This window comes from Marmota marmota, unplaced genomic scaffold (assembly GCF_001458135.2).
Source record: "Marmota marmota marmota unplaced genomic scaffold, marMar, whole genome shotgun sequence".
In the NCBI taxonomy this organism is placed as follows: Eukaryota; Metazoa; Chordata; class Mammalia; order Rodentia; family Sciuridae; genus Marmota; species Marmota marmota.
The window spans coordinates 2,270,501-2,280,381 of NW_026000171.1; the positions used below are offsets into that span (position 1 = coordinate 2,270,501).

The following is a 9,881-nucleotide window of genomic DNA, read 5'->3' on the forward strand; positions in this document are numbered from 1 at the left end:
CCTTTAGTTCATCTCCCATCTCTTTACTCTTGGCCCACAGCTCCCTCACCTTCCCTTCTCGTCCCTCCTTCACTCTCACAGGTCCCTCCAGCAGCAGCTGCCTGGTGTGCTCAGGGCCAACCCCCAGCATGGGGGACATAAGGTCCAGAGTGCAGAATGGACGCAAGTTCTGAGGGACACAAAGGGGAGGGTATCAGGGCACCGGGCAGGCATGTCTCTACATCCCAACCAAGAGTGGCTTCTTGTTCCTCCACCAGCACCCTCTCTCTCTCTATCCTTCCCCACTTGGAGCCGGAGCAAACACCCCAGAGTCTCTGTTTTATTCTTTTGAACTCTGCCCCTTGGACCCTCACCACTGGGAAGGAATGATGGGCACACCCTTGGTGGCACCCAAGTGCAGGGTGTTCTGACCTCTGTCCCTTCCTTGCCTGGCTTCCCCTTCATCCATTTTCCCTGGGACCTTACATTTTCTGAGCCACCTTACCTTTTCCACTTCCTCGCTGGATGCCTCTAATACCTCGTAGTTCCCAATGCGCTGAGCTGCAGCCACCAAACTCTCCTGCTCTTCGCCTTGGCGGACTTGACCATTGATATGTCGAAGGAACGACTCCACAGCTGCAATCTCAGTTGGGAGTGGGGGTGCAGAAGGAGGTGTAGCTCAGCTCAGCTCAGCTCAGTCCTGTATTCTGCACAGCCCACCCATCCAATGACAACCACAGCATTCCAACACAGCCAAATGAGTGGGTGTCACACGAGGAACAAGACCCTCAAGAATGCATGGAAATCAGTTCCCACCTACCCGTCCCCAAACCTGTGGTTCCTGAATCCACCTGAACACCTACCATAGCATCCAGGGCCTCTCGGGCTTGGGCCTCAGGGCTCCTTTTGAGCACAGCCTGCAGCAGCAGTGGGTACTTGGTGATGCGCTGGTGGGGCTTGATAAGTAAGTCGCCCAGCATCTGCCTCCCTGAGCGCTTGTGCTTCTCACACCACTGCCAGGGGAGGTGAGTGGGGGCTCAGGAGTTTGCAAGAAATCTCCCATCCACCCTTGCGACTAACTCAGCCTTGGACCCAGCTGGAGACTGGGGATGACTGGGCTGTCTAATCGCACCCCTCCCGCTACAGGCACCACCTCTCCCACCTGCACGAAGGTGTGGAAGAGAAGGTTAGTGTCTTGCTGCTCCCGAGCATAAGCCATGATCTGCTTCACTCTCAGGCAGTACTGGACATAGGGCTGGAACCACTGGCCAAACTGGAAGGACAGATGTAGGGTCAGGGAGCAGGCAGGTGGAAGAAGGTCATAAATACAGACTCTGTCTGCAGAACAAGGGAGCAGGGTGCTAGGAGAGCCTCATGTAGCCCCTTCGTGAAGTTCCTGCCAGTCTCCACCTCCAGATTTGCTCTCATGGCCAGGCCCTTCTCTCTGCATTCCAAGCAGGAGCTGAAGTCCAGAGAAATGGACCACACTTTAGAGCTCCTGTCCACAGGGCCTGCTGTGCCCTGCTCCTCTGGACTTATTCTCCCACCATCAATAATTCAGCTAGACTGTTTCAGGACACTGTAGCTCCTATTTCTGTGAACTGCAGGTTGCCCAGAAGTCTTGTTCCTATGGAAGGGGGTGTCCAAAGTGCTCAGGAAACCACCACCCTACCACTGTAACCCCTGGCAACATTCTCCTGCAGGGCCTACATTTATTTCAATTGGGTAGCACAATAGAAGAAAGACCCCCCCCAGTCCCCAGTCCCCACACACATTTTTACTTTCTTTTTTTTTTTTTTTTGGTACAGGGAATTGAACCCAAAGGCTCTTTACCACTGAGCTACATCCCCAACACTTTTTAGTTTTGATTTTGAGACAAGATTTCACTAAGTTCTGTGTCCCCCAGATGCTGGCCTCAAGTTTACAATCCTCCTGTCTCAGCCCCCCGAGTTGATAGGATTACAGATGTGCACCATTGTGCCCAGCACTTAGGCTCCATTCTTGTATCCAATGATTTGTTGATGGATCTCTGTTTGAGAACTAAGATTTTATAGTTGACAAGCATGTAGGTGTAACTCTTCCCTGAGAAAGCTGCATTTTCGTTTCATAATGGCCTGTAGATAACTTGTGGAATGGAGTTCAGCAGGGAATGATATCTGGGGATAAGGACTGTGCCCCGTGGGCCCCTCGAATCACAGAGAGATTTGAATCCTATGGGCAGCACCCTCTGGGCTCTCCCAGTCCTACCCTCTCTAGGCTTCATCGGGCCTTACCGTCAGAAAGCCATTTTGTAGCCTGATGGGATCCAGAGGCTGGCCTGAGGCCCGAGTTTCCTCCAGGAAGGGTTCTAGCACCTCTTCCCAAAACCTCCGATGGGCTCGAATCAGGCCAGGGACATTTCCAAACAGGGTCTTAGCTGACACCTGGAGGAAGGAGCAGAACTCTCAGAAACAGGCTTTTGGCGGGTCACTCTCAGGCAGCACTGGCAGGGTCAGATGAGGCCCCCGACCTTGGGTAATGGGGAGTGAGGGAGGGGTGCCCCAGACTGTGAGCCTAGAAGATTTAAGGGGCTCCAGCTGTCTTTTTTAATCTGTGGCACTTCAGCCTCAGTGCGTTTAAGGCCTGACAAATTGGGGGACCTGTGGCCTGCTGTAGGTCTAGAGAAAACAGGGAGTGTGGAGGGCAGGGGTGTCCCAGAAAATGAGGCAGTGGGGATTTGGACTGGGCAGCCTAATGTGTTCCATGAGCCCATCCCCGCCCTCACCCACCAGTTCCCACTCACCTCCATCAGCAGTCCCACACGCTGCAAGTTCAGCAGACCAGCAGCTAGGAGCTGGATGCAGGAAGAGGGACAAGGATCTCAGCACCTCGTCTCCCTCCTCTCTAAGCCCCAGCCTAGTCCTTCAGGGTCACCTCCACCCCCACTAACTTTGACCTTTCTTCCCCTCATCCTACGTGGGTCTACAGTCAGAAGGATCTCTTGGAATCCTGCCCCTCCAGTGACCTGTCCCTTCTGATTTGAGAGGATGGGGATAATGCAAGGGAGATGGGTAGACGGGTGGAGATGGGACTGTGGCTGGGGCTGAGGGACTCACATCGGTCATGATCTTGAGTTTTCTCACGTAGATCAGCTCAGTAGTGAGGAGCTCCCACAGAGCTTCCTGCTGGTGGCACTGCTCCCGACTCATCTCCTGGGTGAGGACAGTGCTGGTTCAGTTAGGGAATGATAAGAACAGCAGGTGCCATTTATGAAGTGCTACTGGATCCACTTCACAGGTTCTGAGCAATCTATACATGACCTTTTAATTCTAAACCAGTCCTCCAGTATGTAAAGTGGCATTATCCCCATTTTACATATGATGCTACAGAGGCTCCGAGAGGTCCTCTGTCCTGACCAAAGTCTCACTAGTAAGTGGCAGAGGGCTTCGAATGACAAGTTGTCTTTAAATGCTTTTCCCTCCTGGCCCTCTATCCCAAGGCTTGAAGGTCATCCCTATTCCCTCCTCTAGGGAAGAAGTGAGATGTGTGCATATGTGTATGTTGGAGGGTGTCTTTCTTTCTGTTTGTCATACTATAGGGACAGACATTATCTCAAACTTACCTTGTGCCCAGGCACCAGCTCTCTCCAGGACTTCTCGATGGTCACACCACTGTCACCACCCTCTCCTATCTCCCAATATTGTCGGTCCTCAGGGGGCAAGCGGGGCATCCCAAACATGCTGAATGTGTGGAGCCTCAACTCTAGCTCATGGGCCTTGGTAACTTCCTAGGAGAGCCGAGAAGGGGAACAATTAGCTTCATTCTCAGCACCCAGCCTGCTTGGCTCTGGGAGGGCAATGAGTACATGTGTGTGTCCGCCATGGGAGGTGGCAAGCAGCTCTGAGTATGAGTGGGAACACAGAGGCCTGGAGGGACAGGGATCACCCTGATTGGAATGGGGAATGGGTGTTACTGGAAAGTAACTGGAGAGGTGCCTTGGTTTGCAGAAAGATCCCTGGACTGGGAGGTCTGATCAGGGCACTCTAACCAGAAAGATACCTTCTAGGAGTCTCCTGATTCAGAACAGGGGTACAGGGGCAGGATTATACTCTTCGGAGGAGCCTTCAAGTGGAGACCAGAATATGGCTTAAGGAATCAGTAGTCTCAGCTAACATTTTGACATTTGCTCATAAAATGGACATTTTTATGAAAAAACATGACTTAAATTTTATAATTGTTTTTGGTACCAAATAATGTAGGCAACAGATATTGCTGACCTTCACTTTATCTGCAGTGTGGCTTGGGAGGAGAGGGGTGAGGCTCACAGCTGGGGTGAGGGATACTGTAAGACCTGGTAAATTCTGCAAACAGAAATTTGAATATTAATAGTTTATACTTTAAGTTATATCAAAATGTCTTGAGTCAAAGTCACTTGGTCTAATGCATGGGCCAAGTAGAAAAATATTCCAGAAATAGTCTCTGGATAGAGCTGTGTCTGATTTCTTCTTCTTCTTTTTTATTTTTTTATTTTGAGACAGTCTTGCTAAGTTGCCCAGGTTAGACTTAAACTTGCAGAACCTCCTGCCTCAGCATTTGAGTTGCTGGGATTACAGGTATGTGCCACTGTACCATGCCAGTGTCTGATTTTTTGGAGGGGGTGTCAGGCAGAAGCCCCCTAGGCCAGTGCTGTCAGCACCAGGGGCTAGCTGAGCCTGATTATCTGTGGAGGTCTTTGCAGTTGGGGCTATAAGCATGGGATGGGAGCAAAGGGACCCCTTACCTTGAGTTTCAGGGAGTGAGGCGGGCCAGGTCCCAAATGACCTCCATGCTTCTTCTCGAGCTCTTGTTCTCGCAACATCAAGGGAGACAGGCCTCGGGAAGGGCCAGAACCCTTGACGAAGGGGACATAGTGCGGGAAGCGTCGGCGGCTGGGATCCTGGGGGAGGAGCAGGGGAATTCTGGGGGTGCCGGAAGTACCAGAGAGGCAGGGGTGGGGTTTGGCTCTAGGCATCATCCCCCATCTCTACAAGTTGGGTTGGCTCATCGCTCCCCTCAAACCAGTTTGGTGTGGGCTGCTGCTGCACTGAGTCACTAGGGAGATCAAGCTGTGTTGGGCAGGGACATGTCAACCTGACTCCTTGAGTGGGCCTCAGGGCAGAAGCAGGGGGCCTCTTCCAGAGTAGGCACAGAGGCACATGCATATGCCTGGGCTTTGGAGTGTGTGCCCCTGTGTCTGCCTGTTTATATGCATGTTCTCCTCAGGGACAACATAGTGCATGCCGCATTCTGAGTTCCTCATGACCTCCCTTGTTTGTGGCCAGCCTCCTTCACACGTGAGGATGATAGCTCACACATGTGGGCCTCCTCCCTGGGGGCATGTAGCCCATGTCCTATCCTGCTGGGAGTGGCTCTTTCTGTGTAAGAGGTTGAGACCATAGCCACAAGTCTCCTCCCAGGGCAGGCCTGGTCACATTCCTTGATTTGCCTGTGGCCTGAATTTTACCCCACATACTTCCTAATGTCCCTTCCTGCCCTCAGCCTGGGAGAATCCCCATCTCCAAGGGCCAAATAGTCCTCCAGAGAGGCAGAGGATATCCCCAGTTAGAAGAAGAACAGTTCTCAAGGTGGACGGGAAGCCTTGAGCTGAGGGACAGCAGGAGCTCCGGCTTCTTCACCTGCTTCCTGGACCAGGCTTGGAGGTGGGCCAGGCAGGTGGAGCCAGGGGTGGAGCCAGGGTAGGTCTCCACACCCTCCCCCTTTGGGAGAGCAGGGACACCCTGAACCTTTGCTCTTCCTCAGTCCTGACTCACAGGGAGCCTTCTGACTCCTCCCAAGTGGAGGCAGGAGACTGGGAGGTACCATTCCCACAACTCTAAGCCTCAGACCTGTCTTACAGCACCTCCTCTGTGAGCCTGGCTTCTCCTGGCTTTCTGCCTTTCTCCAGGACTGGGGTGTGAAGTACTGGGAACTGAGCCCAGGTACTGCCCTCCTCTCCCCCGCAGCCTGGGGAAGAAGAGGAGGGTGAAGGACAAGAATAGAGCAGCCTATGAACTGTAAGGGGACAGTGACTTCAAAGCCTGGGTGTCCTCCCTCCTGCCCCACCCAGGTCACCCTCAGGGCACAGCCTAGACTCACCAGTACAGGGCTTCCTCGAGAATAGAGACCGCCAGCAGGGCTTTGGGTAGAGGCCTGACGCCGGCCCCCATAAGTCTCAATGCGGGAGGCCACGAGGCCCTGGAGGGGACTCTCATCTGGAGGACTAAAGCCCTGCATCCCTTCTCTTCTGGGTCACCTCCAAAGGGTCATAGCTCCATTGTCCAGGAGAAGGGGGGGTCCCTTCAGGCTATAAGAGAGAAGAGAAAGGAATGAAAGGGCCAGGTTATATCAGAGGGTAGCATCAGCTTGGAGACCAAGGAGAAGGGCAAGAAGATGGAGTACAAGGGACAGGATCAAGGCTTGATCACTTATTGGCAGGTGGGTGTGAGGAGGGTGATGGCTGCCTCATGGTGGGGATAGGATAGGCCAGGCACATGCTGGGTAGAAAGCCCTTTGGAGATAAACATTCTCCCTCATATGTATGCACATTTAGGTACAAGCTCTCACATTGGCCTCAAAGGATGCTGTGGTTCAAAGAGCAGCTGGGAGCAAGGGCCACAGACAAGTCCCTGTGTTCTGGATGCCCCCAGGTGGAAGGATTACCCTTAGGCTTAGATACATGTCCCCTTCCCCATAAATAGCCTGGTAGCAGATGCAGGGAGGCCATGGGTAAGGTGGGCTGGGGGTGGCCAGAGACTGTTCAGCCTGCCATCATTTTAGTGCAGTCTGTGAGCTAAGAATGTTACATTTTTAAATAGTTGAAAAAGTCAAAAGAAAAATACCATTTTGGCAAAAATGAAAATTATATGATATTCAAATTCAGTGTCCATAAATACAGTTTTATTGGAAAATAGCCACCTTTACTCATGTACTGTCTATAATAGCTTTCCTGTTAGCTGTGACAGGCTGGACTGTATAGGCTGCAAAGACTAAATATTTAGTATCTGGCCCTTTACTGGAACATTTGCCCCTTCCTTACCTGGACTCTCCAGGCCACAGACAGGGAGGCGAGGTGAGGCAGCTATCAGGCAGCAGGCCTTAGAGATTGGCCCCAGGAGAAGAGCTCTGGTCTCGGACTACCTTTGGTCCCCAACCTTTTGGGGACACCACCATAGAGCTGGGAGCCAGGTGGGGCTCCATTCCTCCTTCCTCAACCTGAATAGAAGACCCACCCTCTGAGTTGGCAGAATTTGAAGAAGAGAGGCCTCTTAAAGGGGGGGGGGGGCTCTAACGCTGTGCAAATACGTGCTGGCCCCCACCAGGTGGGCCTGAGGCCCCTTCTCAGTTCTCTTCTCTTACTTTTTCTGATTTATGAGCAGAAGAGAAAAAGGCTCTTTGTCTCTCCTGCCCCCTCTCATTAACCTCCTCTTAAGAGCTGTCTCCCTCTCATTTCTTCCTCCTTACCTAGGGTCCTTTTTTCAGCTTTGGCCCGGGCTTCCTTTCCTTCCCCTCTCAGGAAGCTAGGCCTCCTCCCTGCACCCCAGTTCCCAGGCCCCCTGTCCCCTGCTTGTTCCGCCCACCCCTCTCCGTCCGCCCGCGCTCCCGCAGCTCACCTGTGCGCTTAGGTGTCCCAGCGACCACTGCCCTCTCTGTCGGCCCCCGCCCGCGGGGCTCCGGGTCGCTGTCAGCAGCTCTGGAGATGGCAGCCCCGTTGCCCAGCCTGGGACTGGGACCCAGCGGCCCGCGGGACCGGGACAGCTCTGGGCCGGTCGGGGAGGGGAAGGTGGAGGGAAAGGGGCGGGGATGCGGGATAACCCCGCCCCCTCACCGCTGGCACTGCACCTGAGGCGCAGCGAGGACGCACCCGCGGCCCCGAGCGACAGAGGAGTCCCCGCTCCCAACACAGCCATCACCTCCTGGGCGGAGGGAGCTTACTTCTCAGTGCGTTCCTTTCCCTTATTCCTTCGCATCTAAACTAACCACCCACCTGATCCAGGCGGGAGGGCTGGAACCGCACGCCACCCGTGCGCCATCTCTTCCCAGCCAGACCCCGCGAGGCGCCAGAGTAATGAGAGATAAATAAGAGGCTGGGCGCCGCTGGTAGAAGGCAACAAGAGTAATGACCGAGTGACTTGTGGCAGGTGCCCACCTCCCTTTTTGGGCGCATTGCGTGGGTGGCTCTCCCACTCCTCCAAGACTATTAACCAGAACAGGGGAAGTGGCCTGCCTACAGGACAGGCATGGGGGCCTAGGGACCCTAGGCGCCCTCGCTGTTCTCTGAGTCCAAAGTGTGGCCCTTATCTCTTTGTAGGCCCCGCTGGCCTGTCCAGGCACTCAGGTGGAAGACTGTCTCTGAACTTTGCCTTTGTTACAGACATAGGGTCAGGTGCCAGGCTGAGACCTGACCCAACACTTCTAAGTGTTATCTAAGACTGGGGTGGAAAGAAGAGGGGGACATGGGGATACCCTCCTTCCTCACTGGGCCTCATGAACCCACTTTGGGCTTCCCAAGGGCCACCCAGCAACTACTGCAGCTGCTACAATAGACACTGCAGGAGAAACCGCCCTGGCTGGACTTATGTGAAAGGACCACTGTTTCATATCCCCTTGTCATGGCACTTAATCTGTCAGAAGCACTAGATGTTTGAAATCAGAGTTGTCCTGTGGATGTGTGGTCATTATAATCTTATAGTCATGAAGCTGAAAGTCCTGTAGTGGGGACTGGGCAGGTCTGAGGTGCTGCCCTGTGATCTCCCTCCTGTCAGTGAGCTATACAATGACAACACCCAATCACTTCTGTTTGTAAGATATCCTGAAGTTCATGAAACACTCTCAGAAGTGGAATCTCTCTGAGTTACCAGGGGAAAGGGTCTCCACCCTCTTTTCACATCTAGCATATTAAGCACATCAATAATCAGAATGTTCTAGTCTTCACTGACTGGTGGCTCCATTTAGTCTGGGGGAAGAATTTATCACTGAAGAGTTTCTAATTTTATGTTTTCTGTCCCCAGCCTCAGATTTGCCCTCCAGTGTCCTTTCCCCTTTCCTTACTTGCCTTATTTCTTTCTTTTTGTGGTACTGAGAATTGAACCCAGGCACACTCTACCACTGAGCTATATCCCCAGCCCTTTTTAGTTTGTTTGAGACAGGGTCTTGCCTCCAGAGGCTGGCCTCCAGCTTGTGACCCTTTGCCTCAGCTTCTTGAGTAGCTGGGATTACAGGAGGGTGCCACCATGCTTGGTTCCCAGTGTCCTTTTTTGAGTTTAATGTTGTGATGGCTTTGTACCTCTGTACTTCTAGATCCCTGAATTCTTCCTCCCACCTGCCAGTTAATCAGCAGGACCAGTTTTAGAGGAAGAACTTGGTGGGACAGGAACTGCAGTGGCAAGCAATCAGTTTTTACTGGTCCCTAGCCCCTTTCTCTCCCCACTCACTGTGTATGTTTTGTGAGAGCTCAACAATAAGAGCAAGAGAGACAGGGATGACAAGAATACCCATGAGGGAGAGAGAGCTAATGGACTAAAAGGTGGTGATTACTGGCAGTATTAAATGACACCCCAGAGATGGCCAGTGCCAAGGGCTCCTAGCCTCTCTTCCCACTCTCCCAAAAGGAGGTAGAAGGAGGAGCAAGAGGGAAATTGAAATTGAGAGGACACCAGAGGCAAGCCTGGGCTTACAGTGCTCTGGGGTGAGCTGGCGAGGCTGGCCCAGTGCACCTAGGAAGAGTTAACCCTTTCCCTTCCCTCAAGGCTGAAGTCCAGTCTCCACCCAACAGTGCCCCAGGACCTATCTTCAGCCTCCCTGGGAGGAGAAGTTCCCAGGGAAAGCTGGAGTCTAGAAGCCAAGGTGTGGCAGGCACAGGTGTGTGGGCTGGAAGGCAGGGCCTG

At 53.1% G+C, this 9,881-nt stretch overlaps 1 protein-coding gene across 4 annotated transcripts in view; it reads right to left on the reverse strand.

Annotated features, from left to right (window-relative positions):
* The window catches only part of Plekhg6 (pleckstrin homology and RhoGEF domain containing G6), an 18,497-nt gene extending 9,383 nt beyond the window's left edge, over positions 1-9,114 (reverse strand). Inside the window, exons 1-13 of one of the 4 annotated variants that reach the window (XM_048787647.1) lie at positions 7,608-9,109; positions 7,034-7,209; positions 6,094-6,301; positions 4,739-4,894; positions 4,236-4,319; positions 3,581-3,745; positions 3,075-3,170; positions 2,762-2,812; positions 2,253-2,402; positions 1,142-1,252; positions 843-992; positions 485-622; positions 50-169 (exon numbers count right to left, since the gene is read on the reverse strand). In XM_048787647.1, the coding sequence (XP_048643604.1) occupies positions 50-169; positions 485-622; positions 843-992; positions 1,142-1,252; positions 2,253-2,402; positions 2,762-2,812; positions 3,075-3,170; positions 3,581-3,745; positions 4,236-4,319; positions 4,739-4,894; positions 6,094-6,231 (1,359 nt within the window). In that variant the 5' untranslated portion in view covers positions 6,232-6,301; positions 7,034-7,209; positions 7,608-9,109. Of the gene's footprint in view, positions 1-49; positions 170-484; positions 623-842; positions 993-1,141; positions 1,253-2,252; positions 2,403-2,761; positions 2,813-3,074; positions 3,171-3,580; positions 3,746-4,235; positions 4,320-4,738; positions 4,895-6,093; positions 6,302-7,033; positions 7,210-7,607 lie in introns of all 4 variants that reach the window. The other 3 variants (XM_048787650.1, XM_048787648.1, XM_048787649.1) reach the window with 3 other exon arrangements.
* Between the last annotated feature and the right edge of the window lie 767 nt (positions 9,115-9,881).